At 35.9% G+C, this 25,307-nt stretch overlaps 1 protein-coding gene across 1 annotated transcript in view; it reads right to left on the minus strand.

The window, feature by feature from the left end:
• Positions 1-3,532: 3,532 nt before the first annotated feature.
• LOC110466586 (COBW domain-containing protein 1-like) overlaps positions 3,533-25,307 on the minus strand; it is a 32,977-nt gene continuing 11,202 nt past the window's right edge. Inside the window, exons 7-15 of the mRNA XM_021523174.1 lie at positions 12,661-12,698; positions 12,386-12,432; positions 10,561-10,647; positions 9,735-9,779; positions 8,901-8,957; positions 8,408-8,468; positions 7,510-7,644; positions 6,109-6,235; positions 3,533-4,885 (exon numbers count right to left, since the gene is read on the minus strand). Of these exons, the coding sequence (XP_021378849.1) occupies positions 4,821-4,885; positions 6,109-6,235; positions 7,510-7,644; positions 8,408-8,468; positions 8,901-8,957; positions 9,735-9,779; positions 10,561-10,647; positions 12,386-12,432; positions 12,661-12,698 (662 nt within the window). The 3' untranslated portion in view covers positions 3,533-4,820. The remainder of the gene's footprint in view (positions 4,886-6,108; positions 6,236-7,509; positions 7,645-8,407; positions 8,469-8,900; positions 8,958-9,734; positions 9,780-10,560; positions 10,648-12,385; positions 12,433-12,660; positions 12,699-25,307) is intronic.

The following is a 25,307-nucleotide window of genomic DNA, read 5'->3' on the forward strand; positions in this document are numbered from 1 at the left end:
CTTTTAGCATTCTATCATCGTGACCATTGGGCAAATATTTTGCCAATGACAAAAAAAATTGAATTCAATGGAGTCATACCTGTACAATTAGATTTTATATTGAAAAGTGTGTTGATGCCGGTTATAATTCAAGAGAGACATTCTTACAAAAAACTATGAAATTCAAAGAAAACATTAAAAATAATGTTCAATTTCAACCAGTTTTTAACTATATTTGTTTTCTTTATGACCCCATCCTTCTGCCATCTAAGGTGAATAAAAAGGTGCCACTTTCATTCATACAAAACATATCAATCTTGACATAGGGTCTCTCAAACAAAATCGAGTGAAACTCCGTTTTATAGTAAGAAAGATCAGACTTTTAATACTACCACCATCATCACTTCTACATTTATAATGCCAGGCTTTTGTCCGATTATATGGACTGGTCTGAAGATACAGACCTATATAAGCTTATTTCATTAACCAGGTGAACAACCTTGCGATTCCTCAGCAGTGTTGGACTTTGTATTTCTGTATTTCGTTAGCCAGGCGAACAACCTCACGATTCCTCAGCAGTGTTAAACTTTGTATTTCTGTATTTCGTTAGCCAGGTGAACAACCTAACGATTCCTCCTTGTATTTCTGTATTTCGTTGGTGCTTCAAATCTTGATATATTTTTTGTGTAAGATCACAAAAATATTTCATAACTAATTTACATACATGTAGATAAGTTTTATTCAAATGGATTTAAAAGAAATAGCAATCAAAAATATTTTGTAAACAACTATCAAAAAAATAATCATAATTATGCGAAAAGAGATCGTCTTTTGTTAGTGTGATCAACAGCTGAATACTCAGAGTTTACAAAATGAAACAAAAAAGTGTGTATGTCATGTCCTAGATATTTGGATTTTATATGTTAAACGATAGAGTTTTACAATGGTATTTCATCTTTGGTCGTATGCTAGATGCTTCTTTCCAATCGGTCAAAAATGTATATCTACATTACTCAAAAACTTCACAGCCGTCAAAGTAATTTCCCTTTCCGTGTAAAGATTGGAATTGGTCCTTGATGATTGTTCTGTAGCTGTTTTTGTTCTTGTTCGACAGAGTGTATTGGACCTGATAACATTGTAGGCACCCTATACTCGCCGTAAGGCATTGTAAATACCGTTTAAACTGCTGCTGTCGCCAGTAAAAGCTGATAGACTTTTCCCCATTAAAAACCTTTTGAAGCCAAGTTTCAAAGATTCTGTGTACTCAAAATACATGACCAGTCTTAGGGTATTTCATCTGTGCTCACCTTAGTGTCGAATATTTGTTGTAAGCTCATGTTTCCCTTTAAAAATAGAAGTGTGAAACCAGTTAGGTTATCAAATACTGTTTAAATGACAACGTGAAACATGGCCATTGGTGAAATAGCTTGTTACAAATGGTGTTTGGCTGTAAAGTGACATCTGAACACCAGATTGTATGCACACTCTCACCCATGAATATCCCAAATAATGAAAATATTACGTGGTCATGTACTTCTTAAGCATCCGTGTAGAGACTATAAAAAGGAAAACGAGAGGAAAATGCTTCCAATTCCCAGAATGATGACACGTATTTCCGTTGGATATCACAACAAAGCCAGATACACGCAAAGCATCATGATTTTACCTTTACACTGTTTAAAACAGGTTCTCATTCTGGTGATCTGGCTTGACCCGTGGACAAAGACATGCTAGCTTAATGCTTTCTTGTGATAGGTCCAATGGCAATACATGTAGATTTCATTATTTTAAGAAATGTGTAGCGTTTTTTCAAAGTTTTCTTGATAATTGTAACTACATGGATAGTTCAGGAGTACATGTATGCAGTTATTTTTCTATATCATTTGTAATTTCGAAGGATGTGCTAAAAAGTCCTGTGATAATTAAATGTCTCTTCTGCCAAAAACAATTTTATTTTAAGCAAACAGTTTCTTCAATGGTCATAATTTCATTGTTTTGGATACACGATTACCAAAATGATTCCATCCTTTTTATTTTGAGGAAAGTTGTTTACATACAACAATTGATCCCTGTGACCTTGAACATATGTGAAGGTCATTCATTTGAACAAACTTGGTAGCCCTTCATTCTAACATCCTTCTAGCCAAATATCATGACCCTGGACCTTTTGGTTAATCAGAAGAAGTCGTTTAAAGATTTCAACATATTTGACCCATGTGACCTTGAATATGAGCAAAACGTCATTCATTTGAAAAACTTGGTATCCCTTCATCCCAATATCCTTCTGGCCAAATATCATCACACTGGACCTTTTGGATATTCAGGAGAATATTACACAAGGCTAAGGGGAAGTAACTCATGAAGGAAACATCTCATACACCTCATACACACTTACACACACATACAAGTACATGTACAAATACATTAATTTCAGCATATAGATACACTATCATAGACAGATATTGGCAGTCTTAGACCAAAAGTTTAAACATACTTGACCCATGTGACCTTGAAAATGGGCAAAGGTCATTCATTTGGACAAACTTGGTAGCCCTTCATCCCAGAATGCTACTAGCCAAATATCATTGCCCTACGCCTCTTGGTTGAAGTTGACACCGACCGGACGACGGACGGACGACCGTCCTTTGGGTCAGGTGAGCTAAAGAGTAGTGCTTAACTTATCAAATTAAGTTACAAATGACCACTGTCTTAACTCCATTATGTTCCAAATGGCTCTAGTAATTGTGACAAATTTGGATTTTGGATACAATTCAAGGGAGACAAATCTTACAAAAACAAATTGAGAAAATCTTACTGGGTGTCTCGAGATATAAACTGTTACGATTGATAAAGCTCAAAAGAAGATACTAATCAACACAAATCAAAAATTGAGAAAATTATACTTGGTGTCTCAAAATCTATAAAGACAAATACCTTGGTTACTTAGAGATGGAGAGTTACGATTGATTAAGCTCCAAAGTAGAAATTCATCAAAGTGTACAATTAACAAACCTTGATTGGACCACTTCATTGTCTTCCTCATTAGAATCAACTGTTTTTGTTAAAAAATGTTTATACAATTATTGAATCACCATATTTGATTATTTACTGAATTGGAAAAATTGAATTGAATTTCAATTACAAAAATCAATTCCATATTTTTATCAAAACAGGTTCAACAATACCGTAGTCAATCGTCTCCTTTTGGAAGTATGAAAATGGCTCTACCTACAAAATAGATCAGTCAATACTTTAATGTTTGCTTTAAGTTATTCATTACCTTTTATCTTTTATGGCACTGAATGTAAATAACAAGATACAATATGCAGTGCTACCAAAACTATTTAACAACAAGTGGGCTTGTTAAATGAAAACCGTTCAATAACTTCACTACACAAAACATGCCCTATGAATGACAAAATGTGCATTTCAACAAATAAAACAGCTATCCAGACTAGACTAGTTCAGTGTAGAGAATAATAGTTTCTAAATGAACCTGAACACATTAACAAGAACAGAAAATACATGTACAAACAAACAAAAAGTTAGAATGAATGGTCAAAATATTTATTTAGAAAGATCACACAATAAGTTCCATATTCAACATAACAATGAAATTATAATTGTCGAGACTAAGTCAAGACATGTAAATTTTTTCAATTTTAGTTCTATATTTTTTTCAATTGGTCGTATTTGCTTATATGAGCATTATTTTCATTGACAAAAAAAATAATCTTGAAAATTAAACTTGTATTGATCATCATGAGTCATAGAAAATTAAACTTGTACTGATCATCATGAGTCATAGAAAATTAAACTTGTATTGATCATCATGAGTGATAGTATAATATACATTGATGATTTGGTTCTGGTGAAACATTTGCATTAGAAAGTAGAAACTCACAATTACTGGAGGACATATAGGTCTGCTAACAGAGCTATATTTTGTTTCTATATTTTGAGAACAGCTCTAGCTTAATACATCTGTTTCACCTTTCGAACACTCAAATGTTTGCTTACTGACAACATATGTGCGAGAAAAAGATGTTTTTTCTACGAAACCAAAATCAAGAAAAACAGACATCACCTGTCAAATCTTCAAATGGATCTTCTCTTTTATGACAATAATACTCTGTACTGGACGCTGGCTCTGACGACGCCTGGCCCTTTGCCTCCTTATGCCATTTTTATTGTAAACATCGCGTTCCTGACTCTGAGTTCGTACTTAAGTCTGCTGTTGAGCAGCCTCAGCTTTTTAGCCTCAACTTCAGTCACTGAGAAGAGATGTTTTGTTTGTCATAACAAATTTTTGACACTGAGCTTTAGTTCTTGAGTTATGACCCAAAGCTCAGCTTTAGGGGGCCTCAAGGAAGTATGTGATATCAAGGCATGTTTATAAAGCTTTAAACACCCTATTGCCATGGCAGAGAAAGTCTGGACTGTGACCTAAGAGAGTGGGAGAGTGGGATATACATTCATACTGCAAACCTTGTATGTCCACGGAAAATGTAAAAATTTCTAACGGTGTAATAGAAATTAATATCAGATACATTTAATTTGATAATCAAAGCGTTTTTCTCTAACGAAGACAGTAAAAAAGCATGTTCCAGGACAACTATTTACAGACATAGAATGACTGCTATACCTCCCACAATCTAGTATACTTGAGAAAACATTTTGTACATTATAACCGTGTAAACGTAACTGTATAGCCATAGGGAGATTCCTGCTACAACTGATATCAGTGTCATCCTATATTGACATCAATGACATTATGTAAATAATAGTATAAGTACAATGTAATTTCAATATAATTTAACGAACTATATTCCTTTCATATGTCATCTGTCTTCTAGCTGGCATGTTGAGAAGAGATCTTCTAAAACCTGTCTATCCAAATTTTTACCTGAAATAGAACAAAACAAAAAATCTGTTTGAAAATTTGTAAAAATGTACAATAAATACTTCATTACAAAGATTCTCGTAGCTTTTTTTTTTTTTTTTTTTTTTTGAACGTCCTATCTACAGCTAAGGTCATTTAATGACGTGCCTCTCTGTTTATTGTGCCTGCCTGCATGTGTGTCGGACACATGGTGTGTTGGGGCATTTACCTCCTTGCAAATAATGAGGATATGATGCTGTCTTTTGAGAGCTTATCTTAAAAAAAATATGCCGAAGACACACAGCATTCCGACCAGCCACATTATACTGACAAGTCAACTAGTTGTTGCCATCAACCGAAATGCTTAATGTTAAGCAGTTAATAACAACTAACGTTTTTAAAGACTTTGGTATGTCCCAGCTAGGAGACGGAATCCAGTCTCTCCGAATGTTCAACACCAAAGCTAAAAGTGGCAAGAAACAGAAAGGGTTGGTAGGAGGTAGAAAGTGGAAAAAATGATCAAAAAAGATCAGTTTTGGTTGCTTCTGTGTCTCAAAATAGAGGGCACAAAATCATATCCCCCGTTCTGCAAGGGGGTTCCACACATGTTGCTTACAGCACTGTTTAAGGAGATAACTCTCCAGACAGCATTATAAGAGAACTGTATCCCAGGAAAACACACACAATAGATACATATATCAAATGACTGTAAAGCTTGGGCACCTTGTATGGTGGCAATCGGCAAACCTTTAGAATATATGCCCCCTTCTTTGTTTCTGACATAAAAATTGGTCATTGGTTATATCATGACTAAGTTATCGATTCATATTTTCCATGAACTCTCCTAATACAGTCACAGCAAATTAAATCTGTTGCCTGTTTAATATTTGTATACGTTAACAGGCGGCGCAGCGAGGCATTTTGCTAACTCTGTCTTACAGTTACTAGCCGATTGAATCAACATGTCTTGACGAGGAAAGGGAGGGAAAGTAAATGGAAAGGCAAAGAGCCAATCATCCCGTGCCGGGCTTCAGGTCCCAGTCGGGCGTTTCCAAATTGTGCCTCTACAATGGAGTCTGGTTGAAAAGTATAGCACCTCTTGATAAGTATAGTATCCCCTAGTCAAAGGGAGGCAGAAAATTATGTTTTGTATGCAAACAGATAAAGGGCAATTATCCAATCATTTTCCTAGAAATAATCATATGATTTACTAAATTACATCATAAAACAAGATCAAGTTACCTTACCTATAAAGACTAGTCTGTTGACCCTTTTCTCACCCTGTTGCCATGGTGACGCCCGGAATGTGTCATACAGTTCTCGCACAGCCTGGACCACAAGTTTGTTAGGGTCACCTGGTGTTGACAGCAGACCCTTAAAGCACAATTGTGAAAAACATTCCTGAACCTGTTTAAAATAAACAACATAAGACCATGCAAATACAAATGTTGACACCCCTGAATCTCTAATGTATACAATATTCAACACTAAAAAATACAAAAGTGGACATAAGTTATAACCCTACCGTCCATCTGTATTACCTGTGTATGTATGATGAAGGATCCCTCTCCCACTGCACTGTGCTTTATCGTATAAACAGTGACTTAATTTCGTTTAAATATAACTGTAGCAAAGTTTGGCCAGACCAATTCCACTGACCAAGAAGCTTAGTCAGTTTGAGTAATAGTTTAATGATCTGAAATCCAGGGTTAAAATGCCGGTCTAGCCATGATGAATTTTTCAGAACACTGCTGTTGATTAAATTTTATTATTTTTTTCTTAATTTTTGTTCATAAAAGAACTGCAAGGTATGATTTTCTTTTCAGAAATGCCTAATCAAAGCTATATATAGTCGTGCTGGAAAATAAAAATTTTAATGAATAGTTACATTTTTTGACAGTGGTACGAAGACCCTTTAAATCAATGTCATGAGAATTACATTTAACAAAGCAGAATTTTTCCTGTCAAAGTAAATATTGCACATAATATCAGTGACTTGGTTAAAAAAAATCCTTGTTTTTCTTATAACAGTTACGAACAACAAAGATATGCCTTACATCTTGTTCATTACAAAATGTAAAATGGGTTTATAAAAGAACATTTTCCACTCTCGGGTTATGATAGTATCATAATGCATAGTTGCCAATGGCGATTATTTTGCTTTGATACTTGATATATTCCAATAAATGAATGCAAGCAATCAAAACGTTTGGATTTGAAACAACACAAAAATTGTGAATCTTAATACAGAAATTAAGTATTAACTGAGGTATCAACTCCAACAACCCAGGTGGTGTATACAATGGTCTGGGATGGATGTTGCGGTATCTGTGATGTAGCATTCAAGTGAGGTGGCACTATTAAAGATGCCGATGGAAGCACAGTCCCACCACAAAACAGAACTAAATACATTTCCAGCATACACACAGGCATACACACATAGTGAGATATTAGCCAGGTGGCATAGGACTAGTAGTTAGCGCCTGATAAGGCAGCTCCTGCGAATTCCTCAAAATTGTATTGATTGATGTATATGCTTATTGTACTAATTGTTTATCTTTGTATACATACTATAAAGCACTTTAGAGTGGCTTATGTTAGCTAGATAGGGCACTATATCAACTGTTGTATATTATACATTATCATACCTTAAGGCGAAATATTTCAATGACCTGACCGTTGGAGTCTTTGACCATTTTCTCCCACAGCAGATCCTGTAAAGATTTCTCCAGAAGCTTGGGATCAACATGTCCCTGGAACTCATAGGTCAAGGTCGTCACACTCTAAAAATAGGAAATCAGCACAAAATTCTATTAATTCATGTGTTGTCATTAGAACAGACATTGTGCATGCATGTTATTTTTCATACCTCAGATAGATGGAATGAAAAAAGTTATTAGCACATCACGGCTGTGACCACAAAAGCAATGATTGCCATGAGCTCAAGATACTTTTGACAGCATATGAACTCTCATTACCAGTGGTTGGAGTGTTAGTTGTACTCCTGGACCCTATTCATTGTAAGCCCTTTCTCATACTCAACCCCTAGTCTGTACTCCAGTTCAATCCTCAATTCAGATAAGAATATTACTTTTAAATTACTATTTATTTGTAGTGTTTACTTCTTAATCCAGTCCAAAAAATCATCAAACAAGTTACAAGAAGGATAATTTAGAAACAAAATTGAGTTTTGAGTGTATAAAATTGATCCTTGGTGAGAGCTGTATTAATAAAATCCCTGACGAGAACTATTGTGACTGTATCAATAAGGTTTTTAAATAAAAAACATCACATGATTGGCTTTCCTTTAAAATTGATTATCTTTTAATGTTGCGTTACATTACGTTAAAGTGTGTATGTGAAATATAACAGAATGCAAACAAAATGCTATTAAAGAGATACCATCAGGCAATTCCCACTGCTGAGCACTTTATATACCTGTTTAAATACATTTTTCAGTTATTCTTCACTTATTCATTGATCTAACCAAAGTACAAAGTACTCCGTTATTAATGTTCCATTTAGTATCACGTTGGAAACAATTACCTGATCAATGACATGCTTGTTCTCCTGGGAAAATCCCCTTTGTGTAAAAACTTCTTCCATGCTGAGGGACACAAAAGAAGACAAATGTCATCAACATACATTAACAATTAACAATATAAAATTGTATTGTTATTTCACTGAACAAGTATTTGATTTGTTTATTTGGTTGTGTACCTTGTAGGTCGATCTACTGTCGATGATCTCACACAATTGTGTCTTGTTTGCAGACAATTTGTACAACCTCACCCATATTCATTGTTGTCTACATCATAAAACAAATTGCCATGTTTTATAGCCAGGTTTCCAGTTTGTTGAAACAACTAATGGTTATTGAGTGAAAGTCAGTGGAGAGTGTAAATATTTCATCATCCGCTATTGAATACAGAACCAAAATAATCCTCAAAACTGACAAAATGTGGTTAAAATGCTTTACTTTCAATCTAACTTATAAACGTTATGTTTATACAAGTTCACATAGTGTTAGTATACACACCTGTTTTTACTTTTTCCATCGTAAGAATTCAAATCCAAAATTTGATCTAGGTTGACTCTAAAATGAAATGAACAAAAACATATATGTCTCCTCTTCAACAACTCCTGTTTATATAATGGTTTGACATGCATGAAAGTGAATTTTCCAATTTAAGGATTTGCCTTTCGCAATAAATGTGGACAGATCGATCATGAACTCTTGATTTGAGTAGCTGTGCAAACCATGAACAAAGGCCTAATTTGGTTGAAAGTCTGTAAGTTAGATAAAAGAGAGAATATACCAGGTAACCAGGTACATGCTTATGAAATCTCCTAAATGTAGATATGCCTGGCCTTTGGGCTTCATCTTGATAAAACTTGTAAATATACATAATAAATGAGTTCTTAACACCTTCTTACTCATTTTAGTCAAATAATTATAAGTAGTTAACTCTCTGCCTCAGGTTAGTAGGAATGACCCCTCATGACTCCAGCTCTTTTAATCCCTCCTGACTCATTTGAGTTATTTTAATTCTTCCTGATTGGAATTAATTCAAGACTCAACATGTGACTTAAGTGAGTTGGATTCTTGACTCAAGACAAGTTACACAACACCCCAACTCAAATGAGTCTAATATCCCTCCTGGTTCCAATCAGATGACTCAGATGAGTCATTGACTTTTACAAACTAAATCCTTTTTGTTTTCCTTAGACATGGATATTACCTAGATCAAATGAATTAAGTTTGGGTAAGAAACTTTGACTATATTAATTAACTAAATGATGTTTGGTACATAGTACATACTCTTTTAAATTGTTTTTCCTTTCTCATCCTATCTTTAAAACAGCTTCCTACCTTGACATAGAAGTCTCAATCATCTTTGCAAAGCCATTTATGTTTCTGAAATTAAAATGATTCACCAGTGTAATCGGATTCATTCAGAAACAATCTGCATTCAATCATCATCACTCGCTGTTAACACTTCAGTTCAAAGTTCAATGTAAAGTTTTGCCTTTTTTCATCCAATTGCATGTGCTTATCTAGTCACTTAAAACAGGAAGAGGTATACTTGTCATTAAATTGAATATAAAATAAGAGTTTATCTCCAGAACCATAGAGACATAGATAAATATATAGAAAGCCAGCCAGATGAAACTTAACCAGTAAATAAATATTTACACAAGAAGCATCATAAATAAACTAAAACCAAATCAACTGAATCATTCACAGATCAAATTATATTGCTGTGAATTAACATAAGGTTGAAGTATGTAAAAGGACAGGAAAAACACAATGGCCAGATCAGAATTCAAACCTGGCACCTCTAAACTATGGGAAGATGCCCTAACCTATTGAGCTACCTGGTTGCCAGTAATCGACCCTGTCAGTTCTGCTACATTCCACCTCCGTCAACAAAGTGTTCTACTCCAAAGACATACAAGACCCTATACATTGTACCATCTTCGATAGGTGAATAGTTGGGCGCCAAATGTAACTGGAAAGGAAAATGCAACAGCCAGACTGGGATTCGAAAAAGGGACCTCTGAAATCCAGACAGAAACTCTATTCAATTGAGCTACCTATAGTCACTGGTAATCAACCTAGTCCAGTCCTGCTACAAAGTGTTAGACGTGACATATAATATATTCTAAAAATTTTAAATTTGATCTGATGAACAAACCTGATCTGTTGCTTCAGAGAGTCCAACTCTATATCAGAGATGAGGTCCGTTTTATTTAATACAATAATATCAGCCAAGGCAATCTGTCTGCAAAAGAAAGTTGATGAGTGTCAAAAGTAAAAGGGTTGCAGGCTTAATGATTCATGAAGTCATACCCAAAATGCTTTATTTCTCCAATACATCACAGGTGCGTTACAGTTTTTGTTCGGAAAAAGATAAAATTGTCTTGTACGCAGCGTGACAAAGATCTTGTTGTAAATTTTGTCGCATATTTCATTCATCCTTGATGCAGGCCCAGTGCACTGCACCATAATAACTTCAATTTACCATGGAAAGTATTAGAGAAACATAATCTACATGTATCATTCCTGTATGATGCAGACAGAGAAATTCTGTGTCAGATTTAAATACTCCTCAGAAGCCCTGTTCTAAACTAAACAAGAGATCCCAGAGGGATCTTGGCGCCCACCATTATACCATCTTCATTAGTTCTTTGTCAGTTCGATCTTTTCTCTTTTTTTTCTCTAATCTGTTTGATCGAGTCATGTTAACAGTAAATTCACCTTGAGGTAACTTTTGATCTAAACCTAATACTGCTGTGTATAAAAGACAACCTTCAAAGTGAATTTGTCATTTCATATATTTACTTAAAAGTACAGTACTTAATGTGAAAGAAATAGAACTGATCATTGTAATATGAGAAAGATCCGGGGGGGGGGGGGGGGGTTTTCTTCCTTCGGGCATTTGTTTCTATGATCAGTCTCAAAATATAACATGCACAACGAGGGATCACGGGGAACCTACAGAAATAGCACTAAATGTCAAAAATCGAAGATGGCCGCCGGGAAATAGCACTAACAAACCTTAACTGTCAAAATCAAAGATTTGTTTATCCGATCAGTCTCATAAGAAGACATGCACAACTACATACCAAGGGGAACCTACATGTTAAATTTGAGAAAGATCTTTCCAGTACTTATAGAGAAATAGCGATAACAAACCTTCACTGTAAAAATCCAAGATGGCTGCCTGTCGGCCATTTTGTTTAATTGATTTCTCAAAATTAAACATGCACAACAACAGATCAAGGGAGTCTACATAACAAATTTGGGAAAGATCCCTAAAGTACTTCCTGAGAAATAGCGATAACAAACCTTTAACGTCACAACCCAAGATGGTGGCCTGTCAGCCATTTTGTTTATTCGATCAGTCTCAAACTTAAACATGCACAACTGCATACCAAGGGGAACCTACATATAAAATTTGAGAAAGGTCTCTATAATACTTCCTGAGAAATATCGATAACAAGAATTGTTTAAGGTCGGACGATTGACGACTGACCGCGAACCACGGACGCAGGGCGATTTGAATAGCCCAGCCCACCATCATCTGATGGTGGCCTAAAAAGCTTACTCTACATTTGAGCTATCTCTGTCTTTATCACAAGGGGTGATAGATTCTGTCAATCCATATATGGACTATTCTGCGGTATATTATCAGGCCCTGTATGTTACACGACACAGGCCTAGGGGGGATGGGGGGCAAGATTTATCGGACGATTAACAAATGGTACTGGTAACCGTAGTGATTTTTAACAATTTCAAATAATTTATCACTTTGTCATAAAAACACAAAAGCATGCATTTCCCACAAATTTTACCGGACATCATTTTTTGGTAAACACCATCCATTGTTCTTTCCCTATCAGTGCTTAATTCCTTTACTAATGATTAAAACGAACTTAGTTCTATAAAATGTTGTTGATCAGACCTATATTACACATCAAGTTTAGTAAAATATAAAACTATCATCTGATGTTCTATACCTTGTTGCTTCATTCACAGATCCATCTTCCTTTTTCTCCTTCAGATGCTGTAAATGCCACAAGTGGAATGTTAAATCAACTGGTATATTTGCAACTACATGTAACACCACATTGGCATAAAATTAAAACTCTTATAATGAAATTGTAAAAAGTGCAATTTTCCCAACTATACTTTTGTTGTCAATCTTTTCAATTTTCAATAACCAGCACACTGATTCTATTTCTTTAAAATCTGAATATGAATATTTTGAGAATTTAAACCTCCTATTACATACCTGACTGCAGTATTTGCCATCAACCATAGTGATAATACCTGAAAATGGAGAGAAAAAGTAACTAACAACAAGACACCCAAATGCCTTAAAAACCTCATCTCGTATTTTTTTATCTGAAATATTTAAAATATGATACATGTATATACATTGTATAAGAATGATAAAGGTTTGGCAACAGGGGCATAACTCCCAAAGAAATATCTGGAACCATTTTTTTTTAAAACCTGGTTAACATTGATTTACCTGTGCTCAAGGAGTAGGATTTTGACAATTTAACTCTATTTTAATGGGCCCCACCCCTAAAATCCTCCATTTATACAATGTTGAGTCTCCTTGGCACAATGGTGCTCCAAACCAAAAACCAAACTAGAACTGTAAGCCAAAGGCTAACTTATACCCCCCCCCCCCAAATTTGCCCATTAGTTTTAGGGAGGTTGATTGGGCAAGCAGTTTTCAACAAAGGGCAATGACTCCTTAAAGAAGGGTCAAACTGAAAAAAAATAACACCTGGATGCACAACATCCGGTGGTAGTTATGATCCTATCTGAAAACTTTCATTGATATTGGCCCAGTAGTTTTCGAGAGGTTGTCCGGGCAAGCATTTTTCAACAAAGGGACATAACTCTGTAAAGAAGGGTCAGAATGAAAAAATAATACATGGATGCACAACTTCAGGTGGTATACCATATCTTGAAACTTTCATTGAAATTGATCCATAACTTTAGAAGGATTTGTCCGGACAAAAAGTTATAGGATTTTTTCAACAAGGCGCCATAACTTCGTTAAAAACGGTCAAAATGAAAAAAGGAGGTGTCCGGACAAACTTTATCTACGGACAAGACAAACGGACGGACAAGCTGATTCATGTCCTGCTGGGTGTCTTAGGCAGTATGTTTCAGTGAGGTAGCACTATAAAGTCGGCATCAGTTCCGCGCTATCACAGTGAGACAAACACGAACATACCGCAGCCTCCCAAGACACAGCCATACACTACATGCAAGCATCTTGCACACAGGGGAGGCCCTCCTTAAATGACCATAGCTGTTGATAGGATGTTAACAATACTTAACCAAACCAATCACAGAACAATGAGTAGCATTTGTTGGCATTTCTACCAACTTGCAATAGATACAGGAGTGCTGGATTAATATGGTAAACATAACTAATGCTTTCTACAAGTGACAGGGTGATGTTCTTAAAGAAATAAAATTGAGGACAAACACAATTTGCAGCAGAATATTTATTTAATACGCTAGATATATGTTGTATATGGAATTTGTTAGGGTGTGAAAGAAGTATGTTTTGTGTTCTTGTCCTGTACTCTATTTGCAAGTATTTTATTTTCCCATTGCCCTTCCTATTTATTTATTTATTGTTTGACTGATGGATGTTGAATGAGGACCCTCCTGTGTGAGGACACCATATTGTTCAAGGGCTCCCCAACCCTGGTATCCACTATCAAAATATTTGTATATGTATATATATATATCTTCTGCGAAGCAGTATATGTATATATATATACATATTTATGAAAAAAATGTCTGGAGGAATAAAAATATTTGTAAATCCATGCACATACTCTGCCAATCATCGCTCCTCAGAGACTGGGCTCTACTCAAGCGTATAGTAGGCCAATCATGGCTCCTTATATAGACTGGGCTCAATCCATACATGTATGTATCGTCTGCCAGACATGGCTCCTTAAAGACAGGTTTCTTTTTATATAATCTGTCAAACATGGCTCCTTAAAGACCAGGCTTTATCCATCAGTTTAGTCTGCCAAACATGGCTCCTAAGAGACTAGGCTCTATCCATGTGTATATAGTCTACCAATCATGGTCCCTTCGAGACTGGGCTCCATCTGTGTGTGTAAAGTCTACCAATCATAGTCCCTTAGAGACTGGGCTCCATTCGTGTGTATATAGTCTACCAATCAGACAGAGTCCCTTAGAGACTGGGCTCCATCCATGTGTTTATAGTCTACCAATCATGGTCTCTTAGACACTGGGCTCTATCCATGTGTATAGTCTGCCAATCATAGTCCCTTAGAGACTGGACTCTATCCATGTGTTTATAGTCTACCAATCATGGTCCCTTAGAGACTGTGCTCTATTCGTGTGTATATAGTCTACCAATCATAGTCCCTTAGAGACTGGACTCTATCCATGTGTATATAGTCTACCAATCATGGTCCCTCAGAGACTGGACTCTATCCATGTGTTTATAGTCTACCAATCATGGTCCCTTAGAGACTGGACTATATCCATGTGTTTATAGTCTACCAATCATAGTCCCTTAAAGACTGGACTCTATCCATGTGTATATAGTCTACCAATCATGGTCCCTTAGAGACTGGACTCTATCCATGTGTTTATAGTCTACCAATCATGGTCCCTTAGAGACTGGACTCTATCCATGTGTTTATAGTCTACCAATCACGGTCCCTTAGAGACTGGACTCTATCCATGCAATTAATCGTCCAATCATGGCTTTTCAGAGGCTGCGCTTTACCATGTGTACAGCCTGCCAAACATTGCTCCTCAGAGACTTGGCTCTTTCCATGTGTATTGTATTCAAAGCATGGCCCCTTAGAGTCTGGGTTCTGTCCATGAGTACAGTCAGCCAAACATCGCTCCTCAGAGACTTGGCTCTATCCATGTAGATACATGCATGTAGTCTGCCAATCATGGTTCCTCAGATGGTCTCTGTCCATGTGTTAAATCTGCCAAACATTGCTCCTTCAAGACTTGGCTCTATCCATGAGTAAAGTCTGCCAAACATGGCTCCTTAGAGACTGAGCTCAACCATCCATATAGTTTGTAAAACATGGCTCCTTAGAAACTGGGTTGTCCATGCATATAGTCCGCCAGACATATCCCTAAAGACTGAGCTCTATCGAAAGGTATAGTCTGCCAAACATGTTTCTTAAGAGACTAGGACCATCCATGTGTAAAGTCTGCTACCTTAGAATCAATACATGTGTGATCATGTAAAACATTACTCCTCAGAGACTTGGCTCTATCCGCACATATAATATGCAAATCATTGCTCCTTAAAGACTGAGCTGTATCCAAATGTAAAATCTGCCAAACATGGCATCTTACAGACTGGGTTCTGTCTATAGGTACAGTCAGTCAAACATTGTACCTTGGAGACTTGGCTTTATCCATGCGTATGTTTTTCCGAAAATGGCTCCTTAGAGACTGGGTTCTTTCCATGTGCATATAGTTTGCCAAACATGGTACCTCAGACACTGGGTACTATCCATAGGTAACGTCTGCTAAACATGGCTCCTAATTAAACAGGGATGGAGATTAGGATTCATCCCTGCATATGATATGTAAATCATGTTTCCTAAGAAACTGGGCTCTATCATCATGTCATACCAACATGCGTTCACTAATGACATATTTCATCGCCAAATAGCCATGTAACTGATTTTACACGTCAGATAGGTATATATTATAAGGAAAGGTATATTAAACTCTAGCCTCATGATCCCCATTACCAGTAATAGGATGCCCCAATATAAGCGGTTGTATGGACACCATGCAGTTGAAAATTCAGTGCTTCGCATGAAAACCAATTAAAGGTTTAATGAATGTTACAGCAAATGTGAATCATTTCAACATATCCATCAATTAAAAACATAAATGGGGAGGATAGTCTCCTGTTAGCTCAGATGAATAAGTCGATCAGAATCAATATCACTGACTTATTACACAAGGGAGACGGCAATGCAAATGATTAACTATTGTCGGTCAAAGATAATTAAACTGGTATTTATTATTTACTTTGAAGCATATTTCCTGACAATATCTTACATTTGAACCAAATGATTGGATTAGGCAATCACATGTCCAAAGGATGGGTCTATACGTATGCTGTTTTCAGACATAACTAATAGATGGACAAATCTATCCGTGCCTGCTTCATGTTATTTATACCCAGCAAGTCATTCATATTGAATGAACTCATAGATTGACAATTGTTTGCAATAACAGATCTCTTGACAACTTAAAACGGTGACAGCATACACAACAGGTGTTAACTACGAAACATTTAGGAAACGTTTCAGTGCTCTAAAGAACAGACCAAGTGATACATTGATGCACATATAGGCTGTTATTCTGTAGGAAGTGTATTTATGTACAGTGAACAACAGTACATGTATGTCGAGCCATGTTCCGAGTACCTTACATCATGTTCATGGTAGTCTGTCTACATATCATCAGTGCTAATACGATGGACGACGTGAAAACATTGCTGGCGGACCTGATGGGGAACTATTCGGTGGAGGTTCGACCTGTAAAGGACCAGAGTATGCCGGTATATGTTGATGTCGGCATGAGTCTCATATCCATCAATGACTTCAATGAAGTGACCGGAGTTATTTCAGTTGTTGCTGTTATATCTATTTCTTGGAGGGATGAAAGTCTGGTGTGGAATCCCTGGAGTTATAACAATACAACACTTCTAACATTTTCACAAAAACAAATATGGGTTCCAAAAATGTACTTGGTGAACCCAGCAAGTGAGTTTAAACCCATCAGCAATAAGCATTTTAAAGTCACTGTATTAGCCAATGGTTTTGTTAATTGGGCCCCTGGAGGGGTACTTCAAGCCACTTGTACACCTGATGTTTCTAAATTCCCATTTGATGTACAGACATGCACAATTTTACTAAATTCATATGGATACGGTACAACACAGGTTTCTCTGACCACGCAGGTACCAACGATTAATTTCAGTTTCTTCTCAACTAACACTGCCTGGGACATTATATCAACTAAAACCATCGTAAACTCGATCATAGTCACCGATATTGCTTCATTTTCCATCACCATGAGCAGGAGACCGTTGAACTTCATAGTCAGTGTTGTGATCCCAATCATCATGTTGTCTCTGGTCAATCCGTTTGTATTCATTCTACCGTTCAATTACGGTGAACGAACGTCGTACAGTATCACAGTTCTTCTAGCGTTCACGGTGTATATGACAGTGGTAAGTGACAGGATGCCGGCCTCATCCGATCCAATCTCCCAGTTATCGTACTATCTACTCTCAATGCTTGGTCTTAGTGTTCTTATCGTAACCATGAATATATTTCAAATCAGAACATACAGCAAAGATGACAACCAGGAGCCAGTTCCACAGTGGATGAAGAAGTTTGTGATGAATTGCAAGAAAATTTGCCAAAGGGGCAAAGCGGATAGCAAATTTAAACTGCAACAGGACATAAAACAAACTTCAAGCAGAAATGAACCTGTCAAAAACAACAAAATCATTCGTTTACATTCAATCGATGAGACAGATATTGCAAGCAAACAAGCAACTCCAAAAGAAAACGACGGAAGTCAAACTGACTCATTACAGCACGAAAACGTCACTTGGCATACTATTGCTCAATATACAGACAAAGCTTATTTTGTTGCATTTTTGGTTTTCACGGGTGTTTCATCTTTGGGATATTTCATGGGAGTTATCATGTGAATTATTTCTGAATTATTCACTTGATTGTACTGCTGCTGGTATATTTTGTGTTTTGAAAACTACATGTTTTAATTCATCAAAGTAACAATTGTTATTTTGAAGAAATGTGTTGTGGAACAAAATAGTTATTCATAACCCTGTTTCTACAGTGAAGCTGACAGGGCACAAATTAAACACAGAGTAGATGTATGTGTTAAATGTATTGATAAGGTTTTATCAGATCTTTGTTTTTTACAATACGGGATAGAAGAAGATTGGTTAACAAATTGGTATTCGCAGGAAAAGGAGGAAGGGAATTATAGGAACTATAATGATCCCTCACATGATATGTGTAATTATTAATGTTGAAATAAATTTCGTGGAGCACGCAGATATACAATTTCCCAACAGGAATTAACACATTCACCAAGGAACTCATTCGGGGATTGTGTGACAGACAGTTAAACATTCAAATGGATATTTCATTACATAGACCAAATCAATGGAAATCAGTTTAGACGTTAAAATGTGATGCTATGCTTTATTTAATGAGTTATGTATAATTATTTTAATCATATCGTCATATTACCACCAGAAAATCATTTACAATTATAGCAATAGCTAGGATGAAGTCTCTTGATGATAAAATGGGATCATAAATAAAATCAATCTTGACAATGTTTATTATAACAAGAGGCCCATACCGAGTCTATACACATACACATCTATTTGTCATGTATATGATGCCCTAAGCAAACATATCACTCTCTCTGTCTTGTACATGACATCTTAAAAACACATACAACTCTCTCAAGACTTGGCTCTTTCTACCCGTTTTGTTTAACAAACATGTCTCTAAAAGGCTTGGCTCTATATATTCGTACAGTCTGTCAAAAATGGCTCCTTAGAGACTCGGCTCTATCTATCCATAAAGTCTGTCAAACATGACTCCTTAGAGACTCGGCTCTATCCATGCATATAGTCTGTGAAACAAGATTCCTAGTCTCTGTCTTGTAAGGGTCTTAATTTTTGATACCATCAAGATGTTATTCCGTAATGAAAATTCTAATTGAATTTGAATAAATTTCAAACAACAGTTATTGATAAAATATTCTAGCCTATTGTTAAGAATAATCTACAGAAGAGGATTTGTTTTTGAAACCTTGGCCTATTGGTCACAAATCGGTACTGCCATTCTGGCCATGACGAATGCGAAAAACAATGATGGTAAAATTAGGTTGTCTTTGGTCATATAGATGCAAGCAGCTGCCTTTCTCACATTCGGTTCCTGAGCTTTTTTGAAAAAACAATGTTAACAAGTAAATTGCTTGCAGACAGATGAAGCAATAGGACAGACAAAAGACAACCATGATAGGTCACACGTGACCTCATCTCAGGGGACGTTAAAATCTGTGTTAAGGATACCCATCAAATTTACAACACAAAACCTATCAACGATAGTCAGTCAACTTTAGAAAGCTTATTTTCATGTGTATGCTTGGTGTTTAAAACTTTGTAAATAACTACATACTGTAACTGATCTGCCAATAATCATGTACACAGACTATCCTAGGGAGTTGTACAGCAGGTATTTTCCAGTTTATTTCGTTTATTTCACATTCAGTTTGTCATGATTACATTCACATCAAAAACTGTATATACGTCATGAATTATCAGATTTGATAATCATCATGTCATACCAATATGGATTCAATAATGACATATTCTAACAGGGTAATAGCCACTATAATAAGGATATGGTGTCTGTATGGATACTAATGGGTTGGAAATGCATTGCTTTGCATGAAAATCAGACTTGCTGGTGACCATGTGATTCAGACTTCAGGGATCCAGGAATCAGATTCTGAGAGTAGTGTATAATGATCCTCACATTATATGTGTAATGATTAATGTTGAAATAAATTGTGCGCAGCACGCAGATATACAATTTCCCAACACGAATGAACACAATCAACACGAAAGTCCTTTTGGGGTTGTGTGACAGACGGTTAAACAATCAAATGGATATTTCGACCCAATCAATGGAAATCATTTTCGACATTAAACTGTGATGCTTTGCTGTATTTTACAAGTTATGTATAATTAATATATCGCTATATTACCACCAGAAAAGAATTCACAATTATTACACTAGCTAGAATGAAATCCCCTGATGATTAAATGGAATCATCCATGAAATCAATCCTGATAATGTTTATTTTAACAAGAGATCCAAATCGAGTAAACGCATACAAATATATTTGTTATGTATATGATGCTTTAAGAACACAAACAACTCTCGAGACTGTACTCTTTCTATCCGTATAGTCTGCCAAACATGGCACTCAGAGATTGGGCTATATCCGTATAGACTGCCAAACATTTTTATTTTTTTCATATTTTTTTCAGACAATCTTATACTTGAGGTACTGTCTGAGGATGGAATGCATCAGCTCCGTTCCTTTACATACTCTCTTAATCAAGAATACGACATATTCAAATTGTATCCGATACTTTATGCACCTCTGTTCTGCAAGAAGGCTTTGAATTAAGCTAGATGTATCTTACCAGATTTTTTTTATTTAATTCGTTTAAATAACCAGTTGATCATTAATGCAAAATTTGGTTCACATATTTAACTTGCATAAAGTTACACATAGAAAAATCAATCTACAATATATTGACCGGAATTAATTGAAAAGGGGATTGGGGAGAGAAAATTGGTTTACTTAATTTTAATTCATAATCTTTGATAAAAGAGGCTTCCCTGTCATACTTTTTTGCTATGTTTCTTTCGATATTATATGGTGTTTTCAGTTTATTGATCAGAGTAGTAGGTAGGTAAAGTTCTTTACAAAAACGCTTTTGACAATATATGTAGTTCTTCATTTTTAGAATTATGACATTTTCTGCCCTGTTATTCAGATGTTGATTTTGTGTTGTTTTACCAGAAATAAAATCCTTTTTACATATATTAAAAGTCACATTACAAGTAGTTTGAATCCAAATTTGGAAAGCAAGAATTAAATTTTGGACTTTATTACATTCCCATAGTACATGCTGAATAGTTTCTTTTTCTATGAAGCAAAAATTACACATTGAAAATTGAACCAAATTAATCTTTTTCAAAAAGGTGTTCGTAACTAAATTGTGATGATTTATTCTAAATTGCAGCCATTGTCGTTTTGAATTTGTATTAGTGTCAAAAGGTAGTTTGTATGTTTTCTTCCATTCCTCAAATAGTATATTTCCAAATATATTATTCCACTTTATTTGACCTATAGGCAATACATAGTTTTTGTTCAGCACATTGGACATATCTTTTGTACCCTTTTTATGTTTGATAATTATATTAATGTACAGTGGTTTCGATGGTAGTGTAAGCTTTTTTTCAAAGTTCCAGCCTAATCTTCTTATTGCAAAAATGAGACCATTATAATCAATAAAGTTAGTATTTAAATTATTAATTTCATTAAACTCATTTAGTTGAAGGAAACTGCCATCTTCCTTAGTAAGATCATTTATAAAAAACACACCTTTATCAAACTACTGCTTATAATACACATTATTATTGCCTATTTTGATTAAATCATTACACCAAATGGGTAGAGATAATATTTGTTCTGGCCGAGATATATCAATTTTCACCCTTAATGTATTCCACGCACTAGGAACATCAATCCAAAATTTGTTATGAAGTCCATTTTTGATAACATATTCAATATATATCTATTTCCTAAAGTTAACAGTTTATTCTTATTAATTTTTGTAAACAGTACTGTCTGCCATGTTGATTTTAGAGCCATTTCAAAATGTTTGATATCAAACATTTCAAACCACCTTCTTCATGATGTTTGACAATGACATCTACTTTTACTTTAGCTATTGGACTTCCCCAAAGGTATTTATAAAACATATTATGGATTCTCTCATTGCAGTGTGGTTAGGTAAAGGTAATCCTATGAATAAATGTGTAAGTATTGGTAAAAGTAGTGATTTTATTACAGTAATTCTGCCTATCGGAGTTATATATCATCTATTCCCTCGGTTAATCAATGACTTACATTTCTAAATTTGGTCTGAAATTGAATTAAAACTATTTTATTAAGGCCAACATCAAAGTGAATTCCTAACAGATTAAAATGTGTTGACCCCCATGATAGAGCAAGATTATTGACTAATTTTTCTGTACTATAATTTTTACTCCCTATCCATATTACATGGCTCTTATAGATGGAGCTTTATCTATCCTATGGTCTGTCAAACATGGCTCCTTAGAGATTGAGCTTAATCCTTCGATATAGTCTGTCAAACATGGCTCCTTAGAGACTTGGCTCTATCTATCCAAATAGTCTGCCAAACGCTGCTCGTTGGAAACTTGTCTCTATCAATCCGTATAGTCTGCCGAACATGGCTCCTTAAGATTGAGCTTAATCCGTCGATATAATGTGCCAAACATGGCTCTTTAAGGACTTGGCTCTATCTATCCAAATAGTCTGCCAAACGCTGCTCGTTGGAAACTTGCATGGCTCTATCCATCCGTATAGTCTGTCGAACATGGCTCCTTAGAGATTGAGCTTAATCCATCGATATAGTCAGCCAAACATGGCTCCTTAGAGATTTGGCTCTATCTATCCAAATAGTCTGCCAAACGCTGCTCGTTGGAAACTTGGCTCTATCCATCCGTATAGTCTGTCGAACATGGCTCCTTAGAGATTGAGCTTAATCCGTCAATATAGTCTGCCGAACATGGCTCCTTAGGGATTGAGCTTAATCCGTCAATATAGTCAGCCAAACACAGCTCCTTAGAGACTTGGCTCTATCCATTTGTATAGTCTGACAAACATGGCTCCTAAGAGACTTGGCTCTATCCATCCGTTTAGTCAGAAAAACATGGCTCCTAAGAGATTTGGCTCTATCCATCCATATAATCTAACAAACATGGCTCCTAAGAGACTTGACTCTATCTATCCGTATAGTCTGAGTAGCATGGCTCCTTAGAGACTGGGCTCCGTCCGTCCGTATAGTCTGTTAAACGTGGCTCGTTTGAAACTTGGCTCTAGATCTATCCATCCGTATAGTCTGACAAACATGGCTCCTAAGAGATTTGGCTCTATCCATCCGTTTAGTCTGACCAACATGGCTCCTAAGAGACTTGGCTCTATCCATCCGTATAGTCAGACTAACAAACATGGCTCTTAAGACACTTGGCTCTATCCATCCGTTTAGTCTGACAATCATGGCTCCTTTGAGACTGGACTCCGTCCATACGCATAGTCTGTTAAACATGTCTCGTTGGAAACTTGGCTCTGTCCATCTGTATAGTCTGACAAACATGGTGCCTAAGAGACTTGGCTCTATCCATCCGTTTAGTCTGACCAACATGGCTCCTAAGAGACTTGGCTCTATCCATCCGTATAGTCAGACTAACAAACATGGCTCCTAAGAGACTTGGCTCTATCCATCCGTTTAGTCTGACAATCATGGCTCCTTTGAGACTGGACTCCGTCCATACGCATAGTCTGTTAAACGTGTCTCGTTGGAAACTTGGCTCTATCCATCCGTATAGTCTGACAAACATGGTGCCTAAGAGATTTGGCTCTATCCATCCGTATAGTCTGACAAACATAGCTCCTTAGAGACTCGGCTCTATCTTTCCGTAAAGTCTGTCAAACATGGCTCCTTAGAGACTTGGCTCTATCAATGCGTATAGTCTGTGAAACAAGATTCCTAGTCTCTGTCTTGTAAGGGTCTTAATTTTTGATACCATCAAGATGTTATTCCGTAATGAAAATTCTAATTGAATTTGAATAAATTTCTAGCAAAAGTAAACCAGATCTAACTAAAATCTTTATTGATAAAGTATCTTGGGACTAACGGGTAATTTGTTCTAGCCTATTGTTAAGAATAATCTACAGAAGAGGATTTTTGAAACCTTGGCCTATTGGTCACCAATCGGTACTGCCATTCTGGCCATGACGAATGCGAAAACAATGATGGTAAAATTAGGTTGTCTTTGGTCATATAGATGCAAGCAGCTTCCTTTCTCACATTCGGTTCCTGAGCTTTTTTGAAAAAACAATGTTAACAAGTAAATTGCTTGCAGACAGATGAAGCAATAGGACAGACAAAAGGCAACCATGATAGGTCACACGTGACCTCATCTCAGGGGACGTTAAAATCTGTGTTAAGGATACCCATCAAATTTACAACACAAAACCTATCAACGATAGTCAGTCAACTTTAGAAAGCTTATTCTCATGTGTATGCTTGGTGTTTTAAACTTTGTAAATAACTACATACTGTAACTGATCTGCCAATAATCATGTACACAGACTATCCTAGGGAGTTGTACAGCAGGTATTTTCCAGTTTATTTCGTTTATTTCACATTCAGTTTGTCATGATTACACACACATCAAAAACTGTATATACGTCATGAATTATCAGATTTGATAATCATCATGTCATACTAATATGGATTCAATAATGACATATTCTATCGGGGAAATAGCCACTATAATAAGGATATGGTGTTTGTACGGATACTAATGGGTTGGAAATGCATTGCTCTGCATGAAAATCAATTAAGGGTTTAAAATGTTATATCAAATGTAGATTTTTTCTCAAAATTTGCACACCAGGTCATTTTGAAGTTAATGTGAACTGTTTCAACATAGACATCAATAAAAACATAATTGGGAAGGATAGTCTCCCATTAGCCTATCTTAGATTAATATTTCATATCGGCCAATCAGAATCAATATCACTGCTTCATAATTACACAGGGGAGACGGCTATGCAAATTATTAAATATTGTCGGTCAAAGATGACTAAACAGGCATTTAGTATTTACTTTGAAGACATGGTCTTGGCGCATATTAATCAATATTTCCTGAAAATATCCAGGCTTAGCTGTGGAACTAAATGAATTATTAGGACATCATATTGACACAGGATGAGTCAATACGTATGTTGTTTTCAGTCGTAACCAATAGAAGGCAGGATTATGACAAACATAACCGTGCCTGCTTCATATTGTTTATACCCAGCATGTCATTCATATTGAACGAACCCAGAGCTAAGCAATTTTTTACAATAACAGTTACTTACTTGACAACGAAAATCTGCGACTGAACTTCTAACAAGTGTTAACTACGACATCTTCATTACTTT

Source organism: Mizuhopecten yessoensis, unplaced genomic scaffold, assembly GCF_002113885.1.
Source record: "Mizuhopecten yessoensis strain PY_sf001 unplaced genomic scaffold, ASM211388v2 scaffold11139, whole genome shotgun sequence".
NCBI lineage: Eukaryota > Metazoa > Mollusca > Bivalvia > Pectinida > Pectinidae > Mizuhopecten > Mizuhopecten yessoensis.